The sequence below is a fragment of the Rhinatrema bivittatum genome, chromosome 8, assembly GCF_901001135.1.
Source record: "Rhinatrema bivittatum chromosome 8, aRhiBiv1.1, whole genome shotgun sequence".
Taxonomy (NCBI): domain Eukaryota; kingdom Metazoa; phylum Chordata; class Amphibia; order Gymnophiona; family Rhinatrematidae; genus Rhinatrema; species Rhinatrema bivittatum.
The window spans coordinates 145,622,117-145,648,825 of NC_042622.1; the positions used below are offsets into that span (position 1 = coordinate 145,622,117).

The 26,709-nt window shown below is 44.2% G+C and overlaps 1 protein-coding gene across 1 annotated transcript in view; it reads right to left on the reverse strand.

Annotated features, from left to right (window-relative positions):
* Nucleotides 1-406: 406 nt before the first annotated feature.
* Nucleotides 407-26,709, reverse strand: part of LOC115096473 (EH domain-containing protein 1) — a 77,833-nt gene continuing 51,530 nt past the window's right edge. Inside the window, exons 4-5 of the mRNA XM_029611116.1 lie at nt 25,775-25,939; nt 407-1,444 (exon numbers count right to left, since the gene is read on the reverse strand). Coding sequence (XP_029466976.1) covers nt 920-1,444; nt 25,775-25,939 — 690 coding nt within the window. The 3' untranslated portion in view covers nt 407-919. The remainder of the gene's footprint in view (nt 1,445-25,774; nt 25,940-26,709) is intronic.

Sequence of the window (26,709 nt, forward strand, 5' to 3'; positions counted from 1 at the left end):
CCCTCCCACTCGGCAGAAAGAATAGTATATAACTTCCTGTGCTGTGTGGGTCCAGTCTCATGGTACAAGCTGCATGAATGCCATAAATCTTGTGTGTCAATTTAGGCTGGCCCCTCACAGAATAGGAAGATGTGTTAAGCACCACTCCTGATAGCTAGGAAGAAGTGCAATAGAGAGGATAAACCAGGTTTTGTACTGCTTAAACTCCAGCCAGGCAGATTTATGTGATATCAACCCCTTGGAGATGCTACCTTGGGCAAGTGCAAAATGGGTCACGGCTGCCTTGGTTCCAGAACTATAGGGCCTGCTGCTCCCCACTGTACATCACAAAAATCCCAAATATATATCCCAGACAACTTCCAAGTATTTTTCCATACATGTCTTGAAGGAAGGAAGTTAAAATTGATTAATTTTACACAGGTAGCAACCATTTTTAATTTAGAAAAGGCTACGTACACAAAAACAGTCTTTTGTACAATATTTTATAAAGCAGAGTTCAAGTTTGTGTGCTATGAGCCAGTATAAAGCAAATATCAGAATTTTTTGTGCACTGTTTTGCTCTGTGTACGCAGGGTTTACAACCTGTGCGTGTGCACACACACGCAAGACTTAGAGGGAACAATGATGGCAACAAGACAAAGAATATTGCATCTAACATCTCCAATGTTCACTTACTGTCCAGCTATGACTCACACCCCAGATTCCAATATTTTTACATATTTTCATGTACTGTTCACCCCAGCCTCATAAGCTCCTCTTCTAAATATTCCAACCCATCACACACATCTGGTTTCTATGGGGAGACAGGGCAGAGGAGAACAGAGTCCTTTGTTATGCAAGGATGCTGAAGCTCCTCAGCTCTGGATACAGGGAGGGTAAGGAGAGAAAGTAAGGAGAGGTGTATGCCTTCACCCCTAGGCTACTCCTGTCTTCGTTTGGAAGGTGGTATTAGATGAGGAGGCAGCTCTGCAGGTAGCTCGTGACCTTCTAGTTTGACCTTAATCAAGTGGTTAGCCAAGGCAAACTCCTCATCATCCAGCAGGCCGTCCCTGTCCACATCAGCCAGTTTCCAGATCTTGCCTAGCACAGTGTTGGGCAGTTTTGATTTCACCATCTCCTTTTTCGCATTGGCACCAGTGATCTTGCCATTAACAGGCGACAGGGTGTAGAAGATCTCATCATAAGTGGGCTTGTCCTTACCTACCACCCACTCCACATCATCAATGCCTTCACCTGCTCCTTCTCCATAGCCATGGCCAAAAGGCCCATTTATAGTCCCCTCAAAGGCTCCTCCCTTCACCACCTGGCTGGGCATCTGGGACTCCTCTTGTCGAACCAAGATCATGAGCCGGGCGATGTCATTAGCCAACATGTCATCCACCAAGTCCAACAGTTTGGGTTTCAGAGCCTGGAATTTGGCAAAGTCTTGCATCAGTAGGAGCTCCTATGGAGAAAAAACAGGGTCAGTGGTTATTCCATACTCCATGACAGGAAAAAGCACAACAGAAGGGACATGATAAGTATATACCCCATCCACCACACTCAACCTAGGCAATCACTGAACTTAACTTCTGTTTTTGATGTGCTGAGTTACTTTCTCCAAAGTGCACTCAAGTCTTATGTGCACGAATGATGCTCTTTAACCCAGATAAAGGAATCTGGATGGGCTGCCAACTCAGCTAGGCAAAGTGAGGTCTTGGCAGGATAATGTGCTTGGAGATTCATGTATATAGGAACCATCACCTGGAAACTCAAGTTACAGCACTGCTGCATTCTGAGCCACTATTCAGCCCTGGCTCTCAGATACAAAGGGAACAGTAAGTTTTCTTACCTGTAAACAGGGTTCTCTGCAGACAATAGGATGAATTAGGCACAACATGTTTGAGTGTTGTCATCCCACAGCATTGACACGGACTCAGCTCTCAGAGCTCCGTAAATAAAACTTTACTGAGCATACGTGAGAGAGTTGCTGTGTGCGCGCTCCTCATGAACCCCCCTCAGTCTCTTCCAGAGCTTAAGCTTTTGTGAGATAGTTGAATCTCCAAGGAGGCAAGTGTGAATTAAATATGGCTAAGTCGTCCTGCTATGTATGAAGAACTCTGTCAGAGAAAGCAAATTTGCTTACTTGTGAACAAGCAGGCATGTATTAGCCATAATGTATAGGGAATCCCAAGCTGAGGGTTGCACAGCAGACGCACTAACTTAAGAGACCACCTGGCCCCACCAAGTGGAGAACACAAATGGGAGAACAGGCTGCACAGAACTGCTCACCTCAAGGCATGCTGTCTAGACAGTATTGGGACAAAGGTACAAACAAATGATCAATGGCAAGCTTTGTAGATGTTTTCAATGGAAGTGTCTAACATGAGCCAGTGAAGTGGCCATGGCTCTCATTTACTGAGCTTTGACAGAGTAATGTGTAAGCCAGACAGCATGTAATAGTGTGCTATAGTCTATTAGCCTAGTATTTCCCAACCTGTTCAAGCTACATTAACAAAAATGTTGTGTGGCACACAGGTCTCTATGGGGCAGGCAATGTGAACATGGAGAGGAATCAAATAGTCAAATAAAGGGCTAAGGAAGCTCTAAAGTCCCACTAGTCTCTTCCAAATTTTAAAAAAGGGAAAGAGGAGGCAGAGAGACACAAGAACTCGTCACAATGGGCAAGTTCCCCTCTATATACAAGTGCAGAAGGGAGAAGCTTGTGTGATGCAGGCAGCTGACTTAAGTTTCCTTGGCTGCCGGAGCTCCTCCAGTGCTGCTGCTCCCCACATTCAGAATCACATCCAGTGCTCAGAACCTGCTCTCCCTGTCTCACTCAGCCTGGGGTTAAGACTGAGGCTGGAAGGGGGAGCGAGAGAGAGGTGATGAACACGAAAAGCCTTGCCTGCTGCCAATTCGGAGAAAGGAGAACACCTGCGACAGAGCGCGACAGATTGGCTGACGTCATCACTGCAGGACCGCGGGAACTTCAAAAACCCGCGGCTGAGCGGCGCGCAGCAGACGCCGGCGCGCAGCCGAAGGGGCGCGCGCGGCTTTGACCGCCTCAGACTGTTTTGAGTTTCCTTGATTGACTCTGCCATAACAGGTAACTTTTGTGATTTTCTATGGGTAAAAAGCGTAAGGCTAGAGTCTACACCTCCTCTCCAGCCCCAAACAATATTGGGCCTATGGATGCCCACGTCAATAGGAAAGTGCCACAAATGGACTGTGAGAGTGCCACTCTTGAAGTGTCCCTGAGTCCAGGCAATAGCCCAATTACACCTCCACAACCTCTAGGAACTTCAAAAGTGGAAGGTTCTATTGAGGACAGTCAAGCAAGTGCGAATAGGGAAGAAGGCAACTCCCTTCTTTCAGAAAGCCCTTCGGAGGGACCATCTCAAAGAACTGGAGATAGACCTACAGTAGGAGCTCCTTGTAAGATTCTGTTGAGCCCCAAAGAGCCAACAGATATTACGTTGAGAGACTTGTGGAAGATGTTAGTCAGACTAGACTAATGTCTCAAATGCGAATGAATCTCTTACTTCACTAGTAAATGTGAATAAGTCCTCAATTGAAGAACAGGGGAAAAAGTTGTTTGAATTGGAATCTGTTGTGAAGTCTGTCTAATAAGGTGCAAAATATTCAAAATGCTGAAAATATGCATATTGTAGATAGTTTATCACTACATTCAGAAATTGAAAATATAGAAAATGTTGCGTATTAAAAATCTACGTTTAGTTAACTTCCCAATAACGAGGTTATTGTCACCATATGAGATGTTTAGGAAGTTTCTGATAGAAAACCTAGCCTATGAGACAGATAAGATCCCAATTATATCCAAGATCTTTTATTTCCCCATTCAGATTAGAACTCCACCAGTTGGAGATTTAGAGAAAAGTCCAGGGATTTCTTCTTTTTTAGAGGAATCTCTGGATATTATTAATAAACGAGCGACTTTGTTTCCTTCTCTCTCGAGAGTGAGAAGGATCAGGTATTAGAAAAGTTTTTTAGGAACAAGGAATGCTCCTTTTGTGGGCAAAGAGTATACATATTTCCAGATGTCTCGAGGCCTACCCAGGCACGTCGAAGACAGTTCCTTACCCTGAAAAGTAAAGTCCTAGAGATTGGGGCTACATTTTATTTAAAATTTCCTTCAAAATGTTATATTACTTTTCAGGGAAATAAATTTATTCTCTCAGACCCCACACATTTGGAGACATTCCTTGCAGATAAATCTGAGACAGAGTAAGTAACATCATAATTAAGGCCTAAGTAAATCCATTGACATCCTCTCGCCTTTTTGAATTATTGCTAGGTTATATGATTTATAGTTTCACTCCCTCTTTTATAAGTTCTTGTTCAACATTTGTTTGATTTTCAGAAATTGATATAGGAAATATAGTATTGGATGTTGTATAACAAGATTTCCTTTTTATTTTGAGATTATGGAAAATGTATACAGAAATTTTCAATAAAGAGTAAATTGAAAAAAAAAAAAAGACAGAGGCTGGAAGGATGGGGGAAAGATGAGTAGGGGAGGAAATGCATTGTATGAGCCGCATAAAGCGGGTCCCAGCTATAGATACCCTGTGTGCTGCTTAATAATTACCACACTCGGGGGCTCATGTTGTAGCTAGGAAGAATATAGTAACATAGTAATGATGGCAGAAAAGGACCAAATGGTCTATCCAGTCTGCCCAGCAAGCTTCCTATGGTAGTATCAGCCATGCAGGTTACGCCCATGTTTCTGTTAAGGGTAGCAAACTGCTACTCTGTACAGTTATCCCCAAGCCTTATGATAACCTATAAAAAGTTTATGGCTAGAAACATTTTACTGGGTGATGAGCCTTCTTGAAAATTCAGAGTGTGCTACTTGAAATGCTTTGCTTACAGATTTGGCCATCGAGGCAGTCCTGTGCTTTTTACCTTATGTTTGCGTATCAGTAACCCAGACTGCAAAAAGTCAGGGGCCAGTGTTTGTCTCCCCCAACACCCCCCTACCGTCAAAGGAGAGAGTGATGTTGCAGTTGCGTCAAAAGCATCAAGGCTTGTTGATTAAGGATAGTAATACCATGCCTTCTGTTAAGGGTATTAACTATTGTTCCATGGAGGTTACCCCCATACTTATCAGTTCCCCTGACTGTAAAATCAGGGCCCTCTGTTGTCTAAACCCAATTCCCCTTTTCCCCCTACCCTTGAAGCGGAGAGCAATGTTGAAATTACATCAAAAGCATCAAGGATTATTGGTTAAGGGAAGTAACCGCCATATCAGCAAATTACCTCCATGCAATTTTTTATTTTATTTTTATTCTCTAGCCTTTATGGATCCAAACTGTTTATCCCATGCCCCTTTGCATTTGACTGTTTATCTTCACCACCTCCTCCGGAAGGGAATTCCAGGCATCCACCAACCTCTCCATGAAGAAATATTTCCTGACGCTGGTTCTCAGTCATCCCTCCTGGTATTTCATTTCATGACCCCTAGTCCTACTACATTCTTTCCACTGGAAAAAGTTTAATATTCATACATCAGGTATCTGAAGGTGTGTATAATATCTCCTCTGCACCTTGTCTTCCAGAGCATATATATATTTAGATCAGGGGTGGGCAAACTACAGCCTGTGGGCCAAGTCCAGCCCTTCTTTTCTTTTAATCCAGCCCATGGAAGAAATTTTAAAATGCATTAGAGGCCGCCTGCCCGAGTTCTCAACGTCATCATTAAAGGCCCAAAATGTTGCCTTTTTGCTGACACTGAAATGGGCGTTTGACAACATCAGCAGGTGAGCAGGCAGGCATCAGCGCACAGGCTTGTTATCTTGATGCCTTAATGTTTAAATGTATGAGTCTTATTGCTTGGATGTCTTGGGTCCCTTAAGGATCCATTCTTCCCCATCTTGCTAGTTTATTGGCTCTTTTACTTAGTTTTGTTTTTACATGCTTTATATTGGTCCAGCTGGCAAAGTTTCATCAGCTACTTTACTTTTAGTTTAGTTGTATTATATTTAATGATGAAGTGATAATTAAGTTGTGCATTACACATAAGTGTCATGCATATTGTGTCATTTTTCTCAACAAAATGTATTTAAAAGATTTATAGGGGCCACATGATGCCATGAGAGTCCAATCACATGTTGCCAGCTCTCCGGGAACTCCCTCCCCCTTTTGCTCAAAAACAACCCTATTTTCAAGCAGGGAGATGTGTGTTTCGCAGCAACCAACTTTATACCTCCTGCTTTTGAGAGACTGGGCCAACAGTCTATTTTATTTATTTTATTTAAACATTTTTATATACCGGCATTAGTTGTGGACATCATGCCGGTTTACATCAAAACTGGTAAAGTATGGAAGTTACATTTTAACAGGGAATTGGAAACTGGGAGGAGGGTAAATAATTAAATAGGATAGACGAGAAATAACAGTAACATTAGCATTAACATGGTTCCTCGGTGTGAACGAGGAGAGAGGATAACATATGGTTCCTCAGTATGAGGAAGATGGAACAGACGCAATGTGGTCTATTTTTTATTGGAGGAGGTGTGAGTTTTTATTCTGGGTAGGCATGTTTGAACAACCATGTTTTCAATTTCTTTTTGAAGTTGTTCATACATGGTTCAAGGCGTAGGTCAGGCGGCAGTGTGTTCCAGTGAGTGGGACCTGCTATGGAAAGAGCATGGTCACGTGTAGAGGTGAGATGGGCTGCTTTAAGGGAGGGCACAACTAGGGTGCCTTTATTGGTAGTTCTAGTCGGTCGATTGGACTGGGTGGTTGTGAAGGGTAGGTCGAGCCAGTTGGAGTTGTGGGTGTAAATTGCTTTATGCATTATGGTGAGTGTTTTGTAGATAATACGAGAGGCTATGGGGAGCCAGTGTAGGTCTGAGTATAGGGGTGATGTGGTCGTATTTACGAGAGTTTGCAATGAGTCTCGCTGTGGCATGTTGTAACATTTGTAGAGGTTTGATGGAAGAGTAAGGGAGTCCTAGAAGAAGAGCATTACAGTAGTCTAATTTGGATGATATGGTGGCCTGTATGAAAGTCTTGGGTGTGAAGAAGGGGTCTGAGTTTAAGTACGTTGAGTTTGAAAAAACAGGCTTTGAGAATGGAGTTTATGTAGTTCTTCATGCTTAGTTGGTGGTCAAGGAGAACTCCAAGGTCTCTCACAGCTGGTTGTGTTGAGAGGAGGTGGAGTTTGGAGGTACCAGATGGCGGAGGTGCAGGGGCAGCGTGAGGCGAGATGAGTAGAAGTTCCGTTTTGTTCGTGTTGAGGGCGAGGTGTAGGTTGGTGAGCAGGGAGTTGATGGCTGTAAGGCATTTCTCCCAATGTTCTAGTGCGTCAGAGATGGAGTTCTGGATGGGGATGATGATCTGATCATCATCAGCGTAGAGGTAAAACTTGAGATGGAGATCAGAGAGGAGTTGGCAGAGGGGGGTGATGTAAATATTGAAAAGGGTGGATGAGAGAGATGAGCCTTGGGGGACTCCCTGTTGGAGGGGTTGTGGTGTGGATGTGGAGTTCCAGATTTTGACTGAGAACTTTGTTTGAGAGGAAGGATTTAAACCAGGAAAGGGCTAGGTCTGAGATGCCAATGAGTTCCAGGTGAGTTATTAGATGGTGATGGCTGATAGTGTCAAAGGCTGATGAAATGTAGAGGAGGGCAAGGAGGTAGCTATGGCCTTGACCCATGCCTCTGAGGAGGTGGTCGGAAAGGGAGAGCAGAAGGGATTCAGTGTTGAAGTGTTTCCTAAAACCAAATTGTGCTGGGTGGAGGATCTGGTGGTCTTCTAGATAGTTCATGAGTTGGAAGTTAACCACTCTTTCCAAAAGCTTGGCAATGAAGGGGAGGTTGGATATTGGGCAGAAGTTAGCAGGGTCTTTGGGGTCGAGCGAAGGTTTCTTGAGGGGTTTGACCACTGCGTGTTTGCATCTGGAACAGATCCGTGTGCAATCGAGCAGTTGATAATATCTGCTACGGCTTTAGCTATTGTATTGGGTATGGTTAGAAGTGCTTTGGAGGGTATAAGGTCTTCAGGGTGGTAAGAGGGTTTGAGTTTTTTGAAAATGGTTTGGATTTCTATGGTGGAGGTGAAGTCAAGGGTGGGCATTGAGGGTTGAGTTTCTATGGTGGAGGTAAAGTTGAGAGTAGGCATTAAGGGTTGGGAGGGGGAAAGAGGGAATGGTCAGGGTAGGTGTGAGACTGTTCGAAGAAGGGGGGAATCTCTTTAGGAGCGTTGCAATTTTGTTGAAGAAGAACTTGGCTAGTTCCTCGCATTTGGCGGAGTCATCAAATTCAGGTGTAGTGGGAGGGATAGGAGTCGTGAGGCCAGAGACGTAGGAAAAGAGTGTTTTGGGGTTGAATCTGTAGTCATGGATTTTTTTAGCGTAATCTCGTTTGTGTTTTTGGGTGGAGAGTCTGTAGCTGTGGAGAACTGATTTGTATGCTGCGGAGTTCTGCGGGGTTTGGTCTTTACGCCATTGTCTTTCCTTTTGCCTAAGAGTAGATTTTAGGGTTCTCAGTTCTGTGGTGTACCATGGGTTGGTGGGTTTTGGGGAGTTTCTTATAACTTTTTTGGAGACTGGACAGAGTTTATTGGCAACGTCTCGTGTGATGTTATTCCAGGATGCTAGGGCTGAGTCTGGGTCAGAGCAGTTTAGATTGGATAGTGCGGTGGTTAGAGCATTCGCTAGGTCCGCACTGGGGCAGGGTTTATTGTATGTTATGGTCTTACTGTTATTATTGTTGTTAGGGGGAGTGGTGTTGATAGAGAAGAGACCTTCTATCAGAAAGTGGTCAGACCATGGTATAGGGGTGGAGGATGGTTGGTTGGTGGCACGTACGGCTGAATTGACAAATATTAGATCTAGAGTGTGTCCCGCTTTGTGGGGAGAGGTTATGATTTAATGGAAACCAAAGGCATGTAGAGAATGTAGTAAGGATTCGCATGCAGCCGATTGAGGGAGAGTCAACATGGAAATTGAAATCTCCAAGGATAAATGTGGGGATGTCGGGTTTTATCCAATCGATAATAAATTCGATTAGGGGGGAGGGGTTGGTTTCTAAGTATGTGGGAGGTGCATAAATCAAGCAGATTTGCAAGGTGTCTGACCTGAAGAGGCCTATTTCTAGCCTGGGTGGAGTGGCTATGGGAATAGGTTTGAGCTTTAGGTATTTCTTGGCTGCAAGCAAGAGGCCTCCTCTTCTTTTTTTGGGTCTGTGGATCGAGAAGAATTCGTAGGAGGAGGTGGGGAGTTGGTTAATAAGAACGGTGTCTGATTCTTTGAGCCAGGTCTCTGACTGCACAGATGTCGGGCTTGCAGTCGATGAGGAGGTCGTTAAGAATGGGTGTCTTTTTGGGCAGGGATTGAGCATTGAAGAGGATTATGGATAGAGTGGTAAGTCCGAGGAGTTGAGTCAGAGGAGAGAAGGATGGGGATAGAGCATGTTGAGGGGTCGGTGTCTAGAGAGTGGGAGGTTGATGCGTGGGATGGGGTATGATTCCATGATCATGCCTGGACGTGAAGTGGGGTGCGGTTGCTGAGTTTGGGTGTGCAGGGAAAAGCTGAGGTTAGTGGCTAAGATGCTGATGAGCAGAAAGGGGGGGGAGAATAGGGAGGGTTCAAATGGAGGTTGACAAATACAGTACAGTAGTTACAACTTATAACAGTGGTTACCAACTTATGAGAAGTAGTAGTCCTAAGGTGAGTCAAGCCGGTTTCAGAGGGAGCTGGGTTGGTTAGGCAGTGCGGGTCCTTGAGCCTGTTGGGTCTGCGTGGTGTTTGGAGGACTAAAGGTTGGGGTGTCACCAGTATGTTATGTAGGGGGACACCTTGGGCTCAGGTACACACAAAGGGGCAGGCCCCTTTGTAGCGCTCCTTCGGTGCGTGACGCTCGGCGCGTGACGCCTAGCCTAGTTTGACTTTTATAGTTGACTCTCGCCTTAGTCGCGCTTCAGTGATGTCATCAATATGAGTCTAAATCTCTGTGCTGGATATTAAAAGGTGGATTCGTTTAGTTTCTGGGACATCTTCCAGCTGGGGGAGGGGTTAACAGCCACAAATGGAGTCTAGCTAGACTAGGACAAAACAGATATTATCCCTTACACAAGGATTGCTAGAAAGAGAGACTATCGTAATTTCCTAACTAGATTTAAATATTATAAAGGAGAGAAAGAACAGTTACAGTATACAATAGAAAGTAAAGTAGTTTTTGATTTGGGGGTTTTTTTGTTTTTGTTTTTTTTTTTTTTTAAGGGAAAAGTGGTCACTTATCTGATAACTGCTCTTTTGGGGTAGAGAACCAGTTCTATTAAAAAAAAAAAGTGTTGATATCTATTGAAATTGAAGAAAATTGTTAAATGTTGATCCAGACTTACTGCTATTGTATATTTGTTCTTAAAACATGCTAAAGAGTAAAATAAAAGTTAATATTTCCAGTTATTTATATAAAACTGTATTCCATCTGAATTATTGCTATCTGAAGACCATCTTTCCTCTTTACCCCTGGGAGGGTGGGTTCTGTCCCAGATTTCTTTGGAAGATGACCCAGCAGGAAGAGCATATTTTTTCCTCTCTCAATTAGTACTTTGATAACATCCATTTCGCTCAAAGAGAACCCTTTTTTCGAGCAGGGAGATGTGTTTCGAAGCAACCTGCTTTATACCTCCTGCTTTTGAGAAACTGGACCTGTTCCGTGATTGACCCATGAATGTCGACGCAAGAGGATAGGGAGAAAGCAAGGCCAACCCAGAGGACAATGCCACAGGCAGAGTGCTAGAGGCAGCGGCACCAACAGCAGAGCCTGCTTCCTCTGAACTGGCTACCAAAATAGCAACTGCCCTGAAGGTCAATTAAATAAGCTCTGAATAAATTGAGGGTATTGGATCTCATATTGCTGGGGGTTAAACAAAGCTCGACAGAAGCAGAGCACAGAATATCTAGGTTAGAAGGCACTATTTCAGATCTCATGACTTCTAAGGAGCTTTTCCTGGCAAAAGTGGATGATCTGGAGAATCACTCCCAACAAAACAAGTTCAGATTGGTGGATTTCCCCAAATCTGTTCTTGATTCCCATCTGGTAGAAACCTTGGAAACAGGGCTGCTGCAAGCACTGGCTCTTCCTCTGCCTAGGGGACCCTTATATCTGGAAAGGGCACACAAGATAGACTCACCACAACAATCATATCCCTCATCTGATGGAAGGAACTTTTAAGTCACGAGTGGTCATTTTTCATGTTTTCAACTTTACCTATAAGGTTGACATACTTTGGGCAGATCAGAAACTGAAGGATCTACAGTATGGGGAGGAAAAAAAAATTCTACTTTTCCAGACTATTCTGTTAGTGTCACAGAGATTATCCTTTGCATCGGTTTGTACCCAATTGATCAAGAAACATTTGCGCATTATGCTTTTATTTCCAGCCAAACTTCATGTCATGCATCAGGGCAAAGCACATCTGTTTGCTACCACACAGGAAGCTGCATTTTTCCTTCAAAATATGGACAATACTGGATTATTTTTTTTATAGCAGGCTAGCTGCTACTATTGCTATCGTTTATACATATTTGGCAGACCAAGATTTGGCTGGGTTACAACTGTTTTCTTGGTTTTCTTTTTCCACAATGACATTTTCATGGCTAATTTTTCTGTGATTATTCATTTGGGGGGAGGGGGCCCCATGGCATGAAACGCGTCATCTGATGTGGATCCCAGATGGTTCTTCATATGTTCTATTTCTGTCTGCTTCTTTTCACAGCCATATGGTGTTCTTGTTAGATTATGAGAGATTGGGGAGTTGGGTGGGGGAGGTTTATGGGTTGACCACAGTTGTGCATTTTCCCTTATCTAAGTGTCTTTCACAGGACCAGTTTTATGTGGATTTTTTTGGGGGGGGGGGGGTCTCTCTCTACTCTGTGATAATGCATAGTCTTTTCTCTCACTATTTCTCTGGAGGGGGAGAATGGCCAAATCTCAAGTCTATCTCATGGAATGTGTGTGGTATTGGTACTATGGTAAACGCTACAAGCTTCTGCAGGCTATGCAGAGTTTCCAAAAACTGACATAAGTGTGTTTCTTGGAATAAAGAAAACAGCCACTAAACTATAGAAGCAATGGGTCAGACTGGTAATTTCATGCCTCCTCTACTGCCCATAAAGCAGGCGTGGCTACATTACTCCATAGCTCCTTATCTTTTCAAATGCTAAAAAGTAGTGCAGGATCCCAAGGATAGTTATATTTTTGTGGAAGGCCAATTATTTGGTCATCAGATACTGCTGGGGAGTATTTATGCACCTAATATAAAAACTCTCATGCCTTTGTTTTACTCACAATTGTTAACCTATTCGCCCCCTATTCTCATATACCTATCCTTGGTGGGGATTTCAATGTGGTTTCCGACCCCCAAATAGATTATTGTCCGACTAGGTCCCCCAATAAGAGTTCTCAGATATGGGACCTTCTCTATATGAACATTTATGTCTTATGGATGTTTGGCGATGTCTCCATCCTCTCAAGATGGATTTTACCCACTATTCTAGTGCACATGACACAAAGTCCCAACTCAGTTATATATTAATATCCGAGATTTCCTTCTCATATGTGCAGACTGCAGATATTGGTCCTTTGGCTATCAGACCATGCCCTGGTAGAGGGATTTACTGATGCAGAATGAGATCTTGGAAATTCCCTGCCTATCTATGTACTGAAGGTTTTTCACTCCTATCTCACTGACTGTTGGAAAGAGCATGTGGAGTTTCATAATGATGACTGATACTCATTTACTGTATTGGGATGCTGCTAAAGCTGTATTGAGGGGTGCTATTTCTTATGTAGCCCGGAAAAGAGCTTGGAGGGCCAGGGAGATTCTCTTCCTGGAATGACAGCTTCATTCAGATAAACAGAAACTACTTCTTGACTCTTCTCTATTACACAAAACGGAATTTCTGTCTACATAGGTTGCTCTTAATGACTAGCTTCACCAGCATGCAAAAAAGATTTTTTTTATAAATTTCAATTCTTTTTACACAGTAACAAAACAGGCCACATGTTGGCCAACCTGGGGCAGAATTGGAGGGGGGAAATTGCACATAGTAGAAATGAAGGGGCCTAGTGGGCAGTCAGTACATTCCTTTAAGGGCACAGGAGAACTTTTCCAGACCTACTAATCTCAGCTTAAATACAGGAGGAAGGTGTGGAAACCACTGATATATACTGTCATGTTCAATGCTGCTTTGCATTTTCAGATACCACAAAGGAGCTTACATTCAAGTACTGGACTTCCCAACCCCCTCCCCAAAATTAACACACCTGAACACAGTCAGGTAATGCGCGCTCTCTCTGGCGGGACCCAGCTTATGGAACAACCTACCAACCGAGCTAAGGATAGAACCCCTAATACAAACATTTAAGAAAACTAAAGACATGGCTATTCCAAAAAGCATTCGTGTGAATCTAACCAGGCCTGCAACAACTGCCACTTCCCATACAACCACCATCATATTCACAAAGCGCATACGTGTTAAGAAACGCTACATCTTTCTTTACCCGACGCCTAACTATACTGACGAAGTTATCATCATATAAGTTCTGTTTTGATTAACACTTGACCTTAGTGATTAAGTTAACATGTTATCTACCGTTCTGCCTAAGATTACTCACATATGAATGTATGTAACACCAATTGACTTCACCTTCACTCGAATTTTCAACTAATCTTTAGTCTTATATTAACAAACACTATGAAGATATCGCTGTAAGCAACTCTTATTTGTAAAGAGATGTGATATACTAGTTTGAATATCGGTATATAAAAATAAATACATTTCTGAATCAGATTGTGACAACTAAGCTTATTGCAGATAAGTTACAATCATTCAGTGCTCCTTTCACATTTTCACAAAATGTATTCCCATATCCAACAGGCACCTTTGGGCAAGGCACATGGGTTGCCAGGAAAGGTTTATAAGATTTTGACAATATCTGCCGACCCTTGGGGAGAAATGTATGAAGCCTTGTTACAAGGAGGTGTCCTACCCAAGGAGACTAATACTGCGACTATAGTTCTACCAAAACCAGGAAAGGATATACAGTTAGCTAGTTCTTACCGCCTGATTTCTCTATTGAACATGGAGATCAAGCTATTGGCCACAATACTAGCTGACAGAATGTCTAAATTTCTTACCCTTTTAATATCACCAAAACAGGTGGGTTTTGTCAAAGGCATATATGCCGTGGCAAATGTGTGTCAGGTGTTGTCCTCTATAGCCCACTCCAGGCAGTACCATCTGCAATCTTTGCTTATCAGCTTTGATGCTGAAAAAGCATCTGACCGCATGAACTGGAAATGAAAATTGGTTCTTACCTGCTAATTTTCATTCCTGTAATACCACAGATCAGTCCAGAAAAGTGGGTTGTGTATCCCTACCAGCAGGTGGAGTCAGAACAATTAGAACTTTGGGCACTGCTACATAATGAGAGTGCCACCTGCAGTCACTCAGTATTGACCTGTACCCAAGCCCATGCTAACAGAACTAAATAATGAAGAGTAGCACCTGACCAAATTTCCGGACTACCACTTCGCTGGCAAAAACCAGACCGAACTGCTAAAAACTGCTCCATGAATCATGTCTGCAAAAAAGGAGCTTCAACAATAAAAAACTTAAGCAGGTTCTGACCAAGACAGTCTGTCTGTATCTGAAGAAAGGGGTGGGCCTCTGGACTGATCTGTGGTATTACAGGAATGAAAATTAGCAGGTAAGAACCAATTTTCATTTCCTGAACATACCCAGATCAGTCCAGAAAAGTGGGATGTACCCAAGCCACTCTACACTGGGCGGGAACCCAAAAGACCCGCACGAAGCACACTCTCCCCGAAGGACGGTTCATCAGAAGTCTTAACATCCAATCGGTAATGTTTCGTAAAAGTGTGAATAGACTACCACACTGCCGCCCTATAGATCTCTTGAGGCGACAGTAACTGACACACTGCCCAGGAGGTAGCCTGAGAACTAGTGGAATGAGCTCTGAGACCCAAAAGCACCTGACACCCTCGGGCTATGTATGCCGTGCAAATGGCTTCCTTAATCCACCGAGATATGGTCGCCTTGTCCCCCTTCTTTGGGCCCCAAAGAGAACGAAAAAATGATCAGAAAGTCTGAAGTCATTGGTAACCTCCACATAACGCAATAAGGCACGCCGCACATCCAAAAGATGAAGGTCTGTTCTGAGAAGACTCCCGGGACCAGTTAGGGAACCCCGGAAATTCCACAGTTTGATTGATGTGAAAGGCTGAAACCACCTTGGGGACAAAGGACGGAACCGTACATAACGATACCTGGTCATAAATACGAAGAAAGGGATGCAGACAAGACAGCGCCTGCAACTCAGATCCGACAGGCCGAGCAAATGGCCACCAAAAACAGTTTTCAAAGTCAGATCTTTCAGGGAAACTCCACGAAGAGGCTCGAAAGGAGCACCACAAAGAACTCGCAGGACTAAATTCAAACTCCAATCCGGACACACTGAACGGATGGGAGGGCGCAAATGTTTGACCCCCTTAAGAGAGATATCCGGATGCGCTGCCAGCGAGCAGCCATCAAAGGTTCCCCGCAAGGCACCTAGAGCTGCAACTTGTACACGAAGGGAATTGAACGCCAAGCCCTTAGTGAGGCTCTGTTGCAGAAAGTCAAGAACCTGAGGAACATGCACCGCTAAAGGGTCGCAGGAACACTGATGACACGTCACAAAAAGCTTCCAAACTCATAGGCCATAGAGGTGGCTGGACATCTTGCCTGTAGGAGGGTGGAAATGACTTGTTCTGAATAACCCCTCAAAGCGTAAACGTCGCCTCTCAAAAGCCAAGCCGCGAGAGAGAAGCAATCCTCCCAATCCGAAAATATGGGCCCCTGACGGAGCAGATGCGTTAGATGAGCCAGCTGAATTGGACCCTCTAGAGCCAAGCGTACCAGATCCACGAACCACGGATGACGTGGCCACTCTGGTGCCACCAGAATCACCTTTCCCGGGTGCCGCTCTATGCGACAGAGAAGCCGACCTATGAGGGGCCAGGGCAGGAAGGCATACAGCAGAATCCCCGTGGGCCAAGGACACACGAGAGCATCTATGCCTACCGAGCCCTGTTCTCGGCGACGGCCGAAAAAACAAACTGTTTTTGTAATCGCCTGCGTTGCCATCAGATCCAGCTGAGGAGTTCCCCATCTGGCACAAATGAGATTCCACGCCTCAAGAGAGTTCCCATTCCCCTGGGTCTAGTTGCAGACTACTGAGATAAATCAGCTTGCACATTCTCTACTCCTGCGACATGGGATGCGGCAATGCTCTCAAGATGGCGCTCCACCCAGGTGAACAGAAGACATGCCTCCAGTGCTACGGCGGGACTTCGAGTCCCGCCTTGCTGGTTGATGTACGCCACAGTTGTCTCATTGTCGGAGAAGACTCGCACCATTCTGCCCTGGATCCAGGGAAGAAACACCTGCAGGGCTGGACGTACAGCCCTGGTCTTTAGCCAGTTTATGGACCAGGAACTTTCCATCGCCAACCAGAGCCCTTGGGCGGACTTGTCTGCACATGCTGCCTTCCCCCCCAACCTGAGAGGCTGGCATTGGTGGAGATTATCAGCTAATTCGGAGTGTCCAAATCCACCCCCTTTCCAGATTGTCCAGCGACAGCCACCATGACAGACTGGCTCTGGATTCCGGAAGTAAAGGCACTGGTAGATGGAATTGCTCAGACACCGGGCTCCAGCGAGAAAAGCGCACGCTGTAAAGGTCTTAAGTGAGCGAACACCCAAGGAACCAAGTCCAAGGTTGAAGCCATGGAGCCCAGGACCTGAAGATGCCACACTGTGGGATTGTTCCTTCGAAGAAGGGAATATATTTGTTCCTGCAACTTCCCTATTCGGTCTGCCGCTAGAAACACTTTGCTCAGCAAGGTATCGAATTGTGCTCAGAGATAAATCAACTTCTGAGTGGGTTCCAAGTGACTCTTCTGCACATTGATTACCCAACCGAAGGATCGCAATGTGATCACCACCATGTGCACTGATCTCTCGCAGTCCTGAGACTTCGCACGAATCAACCAGTCGTCCAGGTAAGATTCCCTCCCGACGAAGGAAGGCCCCCACCACCACCACCTTGGTGAACGTGCGAGGAGCTGTTGAGAGACCAAATAGGAGGGGCTCAAAATTGGAAGTGTCGTCCCAAGACCTTGAACCGCAAAAACCTCTGGTGATTCAGCTGGATTGAATGTGTAAATATGCCTCAGTGAGGTCCAGAGAAGCGAGAAACTCCCCTTTTCGAACTGCGGCCACCACTGTCCTCAGGGTTTCCATAGGAAAGCGAGGAACCCGAAGGCAATGGTTCACCTTCTGCAGATCTAGGATGGGCCGAAACGTGCCCTCCTTCTTGGTGACCACAAGTACACCGAGACCGACCTCGTCCCTGTTGAGCTCAAAGCTATTGTCCCAGTTCCAGAGGCTCGAGAAGTCATTGTAGAGTCACCCAGACCGCCTCTCGCTTGACACTTGAGGCCACTCTGGACTCCACAAAAACCTCCTGGTCCAGGCGCGAGAACTCCAGTGCATACCAGTCTTTGATCACTTCTAAGATCCAGCGGTCTGATGTAATTCTTGCCCATTCCATGTAAAAGTTGGATAATCTTCCTCAAAGCTTAGACGGCGGAATGGTGCTCGTGGCTTCATTGGGGGTTTTTATTACTTCCTGTACCAAGATGTCCTGAATCTCTTCCGGGCCGGCGACCCCCTTGAAAGGACTGCTGGCGCCCTGAAGCAGGTTTAGAAGCAGGAGGTGCGGAGTATCTACCCGCTCTGAAGCGGCGAGAGTCCTGAAACCTAGCTCAAGGAGGGAAGATTCTTAGAAGATCTTTTATGTTCTTATCTTCCGGCAACCGATTGCCCTTGGATTCAGCAAGCAGCTTTACTAGCTGATCCAGATCCTCCCCAAAGAGGGGCTTGCCCTTAAAGGGTAGATTACAAAGCTGGGACTTGGAGGACAAATCCTCCATCCAATTTCGCAGCCAGAGGAGATGCCGAGCTGACACCAAACCTCTCGCCAAGGTCCTCACCAGATCATACAAAGCATCTGCAACATAAGCGATGCCTGCATCTAGGCGGGCGGACTGCAGACCTCCAGTCACCCGTACCAGCCCCGGCAGCTGCTCCTGGACCCAAACACAGACAGGCCTTCTGCATGAGGCTAGCGTAAACCGCCGCCCCAAGGCTTAGTGCTGCAACTTCGAATGCTCGCTTCAACTGGATCTCCAAGCTTGCGGTCCTGCATATCCTTAAGGGCAGCCACCCCAGCAACCGGGATAGTGGTCTTTTTCGTGACTGCTGAGACCACTGCATCCACCTTTGGAATCTTCAGTAAATCCAAAACAGATGGTAACTGGTACAGTTTCACCATAGCTCTGCCCACCTTCAAGCCGGAATCTGAAGTCTCCCACTCCCGGGTCACTAGTTTGTGAACCTTCTTAGGCAGAGGAAAAGATGCGGGACCTCTAATGCCATAGAGGACTGGATTGACACCCTCGTTGTCAGACTCTTGAGAAACCTTAAGTCCCAGAACTTCAAGGACCTGGGGAATAAGGGGTCTTAACTCATCCCGCTTGAACAAACGTACCACGCTGGGGTCATTGGCTCATCCGGATCATCAGTATCCACATCAGCCGGATCCGGGTCTGCCACCCCTACTACCCCAGAAGCAGATGTCACCCCAGACCCCAGGATCGGATCTCGCGTACCCTGGGGAGAATCCCCTGTGGGATGAGCCTGATCAGAGAGGCGCTGATGAGGGTCAGTACCCAGAACTTCTCAGGCGGGTCTGAACCCGCCCCCAGAAGACCTTGCTTTACCAGTGAGTGTTTCCTTGCCAGGAAAGCTGGGTGCATAAGGAGGACAAATTCTGGGGAAAACCCCTCCAGGTCCCCCTCCTCCACTGGAGAGTTGGCTGGGGTGATATCAGTTCCCCCGGTGAGGTCTTCCCTCACCAGGGCTAGAACAGGCGGATAATCCTCTTCCCGCGAAGCCGAAGGAGAGACAGACGTTCCCTCCCCAAGGGAGGAGGCAAGAAACCCTGAAGAGCCCTCTAACCCCGGGGAACATGCTGCGCCATAAGGAGGCCGCATCTAATGCCTGGCCGCATGACCCGCACGCACGGCAGACCTGCAATTCTGTTTTTGGTCCCATCCGCAGCAGCGCGCAGATAGACTGAAGTGAAATAGAAAAGAGTGCGAATAAAAACCGCTCGGAGCCACGACGGAGAGAAAATTTCAGTCATGTAGGACCAGAATAAACAAACTTTTCGTGCTGTGGGCTAAGAAAAAAAAAACTGCGCACAGCCGTGCTGCGGGAAATGAGCCTATCTATAGTGAAATCGCAAGGCCCCCAAGCAGGGAAGCGGCGAGTAAACGAGGCACATTGAGAAAAACTCACCCTTGCCCTCAAAACGACCCGGAGCCCCGGGAGCTGAGGGGAACACTGCCAACAGCTTCCCCGGCTGGCCTTAAAAGACCCGGTCCCTCCTGCACCTCTCTACCTCAGCACTGAAGGTAGTCCCATCAGCTGCTGTGAAAACAGCTTTTTGCTTTTTTTTTTTTTAATTAAACTTTACCAAGACAAGGAGAAAAGCTGTTGCAGGTGACAAGGGAGCAGCTGTAGCAGAGACTGAGGTGAGTAGCCAGGAGCCCCTGGTCGTCAGATACTGAACTGTGGCGGGCGAAACCCCGACAGGAATATCCAATTCCCCGGAAGCCCGGCTTCTACGAGGGATGGCCCACGAAGACACCTAACACCTCAGGAAGCGACTGTAAACCAAAAAATTAAATTCAAACTAAATAAAAAATATAACTAAACACTGCAGGTGTGCATCTGTACCACCCGCTGGAGTCAGAGAAATACTGAGTGACTGCAGATGGCACTCGTTATGTAGCAGTGCCCAAAGTTCTAATTGTTCTGACTCCACCTGCTGGTAGGGATACACAACCCACTTTTCTGGACTGATCTGGGTATGTTCAGAAAATACATGTTAGCGATGTTTGAGAAGTTTGGACTTCAGAGTAGCTTTTTGGACTACATACATATTCTCTGTCTGAACCCTGCTGCAAAGTTTTGGTTAATGGCACCCTATCTGATGCCTTCCCAATAAAAAAAATGGAACACAGGGTAGGGCTGCCCCCTTCCCCACTTTTCACATTATCCTTCGACCCTGTGGTTCACACTATACTCCTTAATATTCTGGAGGTTACCGTGCAAAGCCAAACATTTAAATTGGGGCTTTTGCAGATGATTTGCCGATTCATCTTATAGATCCTCAACATCACCTCTGTACTTTATTTGTATACTATTTCACAATATGGTATTGTAGCTGGTTTTAAACTAAATTTAGACAAGTCTAAATCTATAGCCATTGGTCAATGGAATAGGGGTGATTGGATAGAGTATTTTAACTTATGTTCTGTCCATTATAAAGGAAAGGGCTCTATCCAAAGTTAAAATACCTAGGTATTTTGATTCTGGCAAATCTTTCCTATTTGCATGATATTAATATTGCTACCCTGGCAGCTGCTACTAGAACAGTCTTGAAGTAATGGACACCACTGACCCTTTCCTTGGGGGACATATTCAGTTATATAAGATGACTTCTCTAAATGGCTTTACACCCTCAGTATTCTCCCTTTACTTCTCTCTAACCAAGATATTCGTAGATTATGTGGGGAGCTTTGGCACTATTTATGGAGGGGGAAAACCTAAGATCCCCATCACAGTTGATGGCCACCAGCAAATAGGGGATGGAATGGGTCTATGGCATACATCTTCACCATTTAGGTGACTGACTTAACTGTCTTATTGCAATTACATTTATGAAGCAGGTATTACCTATCCCTTTCAGCTCAGTTACATTCTACATGCTAACGGGATCACATCTCTCTCCTTATAATCGCCCGCTCTGAAGATGTGGCGGTGGTTTACTTCTAAGATGGATCTCACCCCTGAGGTGTCTTTTTTACTTATTTTGGGCAATATGGCTTTTTCCCCAGGGTTGGACTGTAGGATTTCTACCTGGGTTCGGGGAGAGATTTCTCTATTACACCATATTAATGACCAAGGGCGAATGTTTGGTTTAGATTCTTCGAGACTAATTTTCCCTGATATAACTCTTCCCATGTTCAACTACTTACAGTTACAGTATTGTGTGAGATGTTTGGATGGTAAAGCCCTTGCAGCTATATATAGTGCAAGTACAAGTATGTGTCCTAAAAGGAATACTACCAAAAGAGACTTGATTTATGAAAAAATGACGACGAATGCCTAGGCGGGTCTTTAGTGTCAAACCAGTCTTGGAACACCTCCCATCCCTTAACTGCAAGGGCTTTACCATCCAAACATCACACATAATACTGTAAACTGTAAGTGGTTGAACATGGGAATAGTTATGTCAGGGAAACTTAGTCACAAAGAATCTAAAAAATATATATATTATATATAATACACACACTTTGTACTTGCACACAGTATTTCCTATACAATACACAAACCACTAAAGCAATTCATCTATGCAAAACATAGTGAGGGAAATTTACTTTTTTTTTTCCCCATTCACTAAAATAGCCCAGTCCAACAAGACTTCTGGATAACAGTTTGAGGGAACTCAAATTAGTACACTTGCGGAAGAGACTGTGCCAGTGTAATTAGGAATACACTTTCTGTTAAAGTTTAATTAGGCACAAAGTCAAGCCAGGAGACTACACTCCCCAATTGGATCTGGTGATAGTATCCCTCCAGTGGGCACAAGCTACAGACCTTAACAGTAGTTTAGCCAGCTACAATATCAAGCATCGGTGGAGACTACGAAGATTGACTGCAAAGCAAAGGAAACAGCTAAGTGTATCCATTCCAAAACCAACACAGTCTAGCTAGACTAGGACAAAACAGATATCATCCCTTACACAAGGATTGCTAGAAAGAGAGACTATCATAATTACCTAACTAGATTTAAATATTATAAAGGAGAGAAAGAACAGTTACAGTATACAATAGAGTGTAAAATAGTTTTTTTTGTTTGTTTGTTTTTTTTTTTTTTTAAGGGAAAAGTGGTCACTTATCTGATAACTACTCTTTTGGGGTAGAAAAACCAGTTCTATTAAAAAAAATAAGTGTGTTGATATCTATTGAAATAGAAGAAAATTGTTAAATGTTGATCCAGACTTATTGCTATTGTATATTTGTTCTTAAAACATGCTAAAGAGTAAAATAAGTTAATATTTCCAGTTATTTATATAAAACTGTATTCCATCTGAATTATTGCTATCTGAAGACTGTCTTTCCTCTTTACCCCTGGAAGGGTGGTTCTGTCCCAGATTTCTTTGGAAGATGACCCAGCAGGAAGAGCATATTTTTTCCTCTCTCAATTGGTACTTTGATAACATCCATTAGCAACCCTTTTATTAACATCCAGAACCACTATCATTTAAAATTTCTCACTCAGCCACCGAAGCGGGAGAGTCACTACCACGAAGTGTCCGACTGATGAGACCAGTAACAGAGTACAGTCACCACTTGAACCTTCAGAGAGTTGATAGATAAAACTCTCTCCAAGCAGTCCTGTAGGATGGCACATCTCAGATGTTGCTCATGATCCTCTCAAAGGAATATGAAGATAAGCCTCTGTCAGATCTAAAAATGTCAGAAATGCCCCCTGCCTCACAGCCAGCATGACCTATCTTAAGGTCTCCATTTGGAAGTGGGATACCTTGTTCTCTTTTCTTTAAATCCAAATTATGCTGAAAAGTGCCCTTTTTGGGAACCAACTAAATAGAATAGTCTTTTTCCCCACTGAGATACTGGAACAGGTATGACAGCTTCTACGACATAAAAACAGTCCAGTGTTACCCATGCAACTCCTTTATGGCAGAAAGGCAGGAGGATACTATAAAAGCATCTGAAATAGGACAAGAAAACTAGAAGACATAACCCTCTCTGATCACCTGTAGGACCCTTGGTCTGTTATTTGGCCCCATCTCCAGTAAAAGCCAGAAAGCTGAAGCTTCGGAGTTTGGCTCTCCATGCCCTCATTGGGAACTTCAGGTACAGACAATCCTCCTCTGTGTTCATCTCTAGCACCCCTTTTTCCTTCACAAAAGGGATGTAATCTTCCAAAAAGGTCTGTTTCACTAAGCCAAGGCTCCTCTCCATGGCCAATAGTGCTTGGCATCTCTAATCAGAGACCTAAATGGTACCTCCTGAGATACTCCCCTTGAGCTTGACTTCATGAAATCTGGGAGACAGACTTCTTCCAGCCGCTCTTCAAAGAGACGTTTCCATTATGTCTGTTTTTATTTTATAAACTTTTGATATCTGATGCATTGCATCAAATCAAACTTTAAATGGAAATTTTGCCAATCTTGCCTTATAGAATATATCCCACTGCCCAGTTCCTTAACCAAATGAAGCACCTAGCTACCACAAATGGCCACAGACTGAGCCAAGGCTCTAACAAGATCATAAGAGGCATCAGCAAGAAATACAGATACTAACTCTGAACTGCCTCTTCCAAGCTTGATCCTGAAGTCTCTGGAAAAAACCTCTCCTGTAGGCGCAGGACAATCTCAGACTAGCTCTGGCCACAAAGCCAGAACAAACTGCTGCCTGTAATGCCAAACCTGAAGCTTAAAAAGCTTGCTTGAGCCTCCTGTGCTGAGTGACTGAAGGCTGTGCCCCCTTCCACCAAAATCATGTTTTTCTGGCAACTGTACATACCACTGTATCTGGTAGAAGGTGATAAAACCTCCATATTCCCCCCCCCCCCCCATTTTACATTTGTCAGAAAAAAAAGTGAATATACAACCCCTTAATTCTCTTATGCAGGGAAAAGCTTGTGATGGGTTCCTTAAGTTAGCCATAATGGGATCTCTTTCAGAGTTTTCCTCCTTACAATTAGATTAAAAAATATTGTGCATTTGTAAGGACTCAGGGAAGAGAGCTCCTCTAAAAAGGGTGAATAATCATACAATCTTCTTCCTCCATAGGAGAATGTTCACCTTCCTCCAGTTTTTCTTCCCCATCAAGGATCTCCTTACCCCACTCTGAAGAGTGACTTGGAGAGGATCTAAGACAAATTTTGCCCCACAGCGAAGGCCTGGTGCATACATTAAAAAAATTCTGGAGCCTAAACTTTAAAAAGTGAAAGGGAAGAAAAACTGCCACAGCTTCCAGAAGCCCTGAAAACCAAGCCAATCACTAGCAGAGACACCCCCACCCAGGTTTTTTTTTTTTAGGCAAAAAGCAATGGAGGCTCATCAAAATGCATGGATCCATACTAAAATGGCTGCCATTCCTGCCACAGGTCTCAGCATTCCAGCAGGAACCTCCCCCCCCCCCCCCACACCAGACAAGTGGTCAGCTCTGTCTCCCCCACCCCACCAGAAAAGTGTGCCACTGGACAGTTGACAAGAGCAAAACTCCATACTAAAAACTCATTTCAAATAGCCTTTAAAGATATGATAAATCCCAGTTGAAATAACAATATTAGAAGAGCATTGTATATTTAGTGTTCCTTTTTTATTTATATAAATGTTTAAGTTAATTACTTTTATATGATCTTCTGTTTGAGTTTTTTTATAAAGTAGTTGCCAATTTTTCTTTTATTTTTACAAGTTATATCATTGATAATGACTCCCATTGTATTTTTATTCTCACTTATTGTATCCTCTTGTTTTAATGTTGGTTTTTTGATTTTACTATTTATATAATTACTCTATTTTATATTATTGTAAACCGCTTTGAACAGTAACATCACTGAAAAAACGGTATAGAAATGTTTTAAATAAATAAATGCTTTAAGCGCTCAGTTGGGCTCAGCATTGTGCCTCTTTCCCTTCACAGTGCTTCACCACAGAACACAAGAGGCAGCTCTCTCTCCAGTCCCTCATGCTGACAAATTATAACTCTTCATTGCCCAGGTCTCCAGATTAGTTTCCAGCTATAGCTACACTGCTCCTTTCCTTGCTTTCATTCTCATTTTTTTTTTAAACTTTATATAAACAAAAGAACAGCTAGCTACAACCGAGCACAGATCACCTGAGAGCCTAGCAACAGAAGGAAGAAATCAAAAGGAGAGAGATATGGATAGACAGGGGAGACAAGGGTCAGGGAGAACCAAGAGGTGAGAAAGTCACTGACCAGACAACGTCAGACCTTCTCCATGGAACCTCCTGCCTCTAGTCTCTGCTCAACTGGGGCAGGACAACCCTAACAGACTGACATCACAGGAGCAACTACTCCTTCAATTCAGAATCTGGCCTAAATTAAGCTTCAGCTAGCAGCACAAGATATGTTGTCCATCTGCTGGAGACAGAATACTGGCAGGCTGAGGTCAGCATGGGATTTTATAAGAGATATCAGCAAACCTGTTCTGCCTCCCATTTGCTGACAGGGGAGCATAACATATGCATCTGAACTGGTCTGGTTAGATGAGGAGGAATACTGTATTCAGATATTGCTGCTTTCCAGAGTGCTGGCAAACTAGAATCCCCAAATCATGCAAACGGAAGCAGCAAAACTGACTCATTCTGCTGGGTTCCTCTGGCTTCGATTTGCAGGTCATTGCCACATGACTGCAAAATGGCATTTTTTGGTCCTGATAACATCCATGTTTTCACCAAGTTAAAAATAAAAACAAGATATGACAGGAAGCAACAGTGTGCTAACTGGCCTGACCTTTCATAACTCTGTATATGTACATTCTCTCTCATGGCACACACCATACCTGCATCTTCTTCAGGCTGGGAAAGTCCCCAGGAGAAATCTGATGCTCCCGTTCAATCTTCAGGTAAATCTCACCGAGATTACTAATTAGCTCTTTCTTCTTATTCTCCTTTCCAAAAACGTTTGGCATCTCCTTCTTCAGGGAGCTGATGATATAAGCATGGACCTGTAGTGGGCATAAAGACAGTCAGTCATGATTTCTGTCCATTCTCTGCCTGCAATAGTCTTCAATTGATCACATCATGGTCAGAGGCCAAATTCTGGAATAGGGGTGTTAAAAATACTATTCTTACAGCATATAGTTTTCAAAATATCTACACCCATGTTCATTAAAATTGTAACCTTCAGCTGGGTTTGCAATTCTTTAACTATTATTTCAACAAATTCTCCATGTATGCCAGAACAGCTATTCCTGCAAGAGACCTAAACATCACAAAAACCTAGATCTAATACCAGCATCACAAACATTATCCAACCTGCAACCCAAAACATGTGTGCACACATTTATAATTTCACTTACAATGATTGTTATTCAAAAGCGTAGCGGGAGGGGAAGAACTGCTTTAAAATAGTTTTTTTAAAATCACTACTTTGAGAAGCATAATTGAGACTGAGCAAGAGTGCCACAGAACTGCAATAGGAAGGGAGACAAGCAAACAACTATCATGATTCTGCATTCCAACTCACACTGCATCTGAATGCAGAAGTTTCTGCATGTTTGCACACTATTTTTCTTTATTAAATGAAATTTTATATCACCCCATCACCATAATAGGAAGTCTGTTGCTCAAAATATTGGAGAGATCGCCACAATACCTTTAATATGTGTAGATGAAAAACAGATTTAATAAGAGGCTAATATGGACAGATTTACATGCTAGCACTCAGAATATGTCAGTGCACAGAAGCTACCTCGTGGTTACACATCATGAAGGA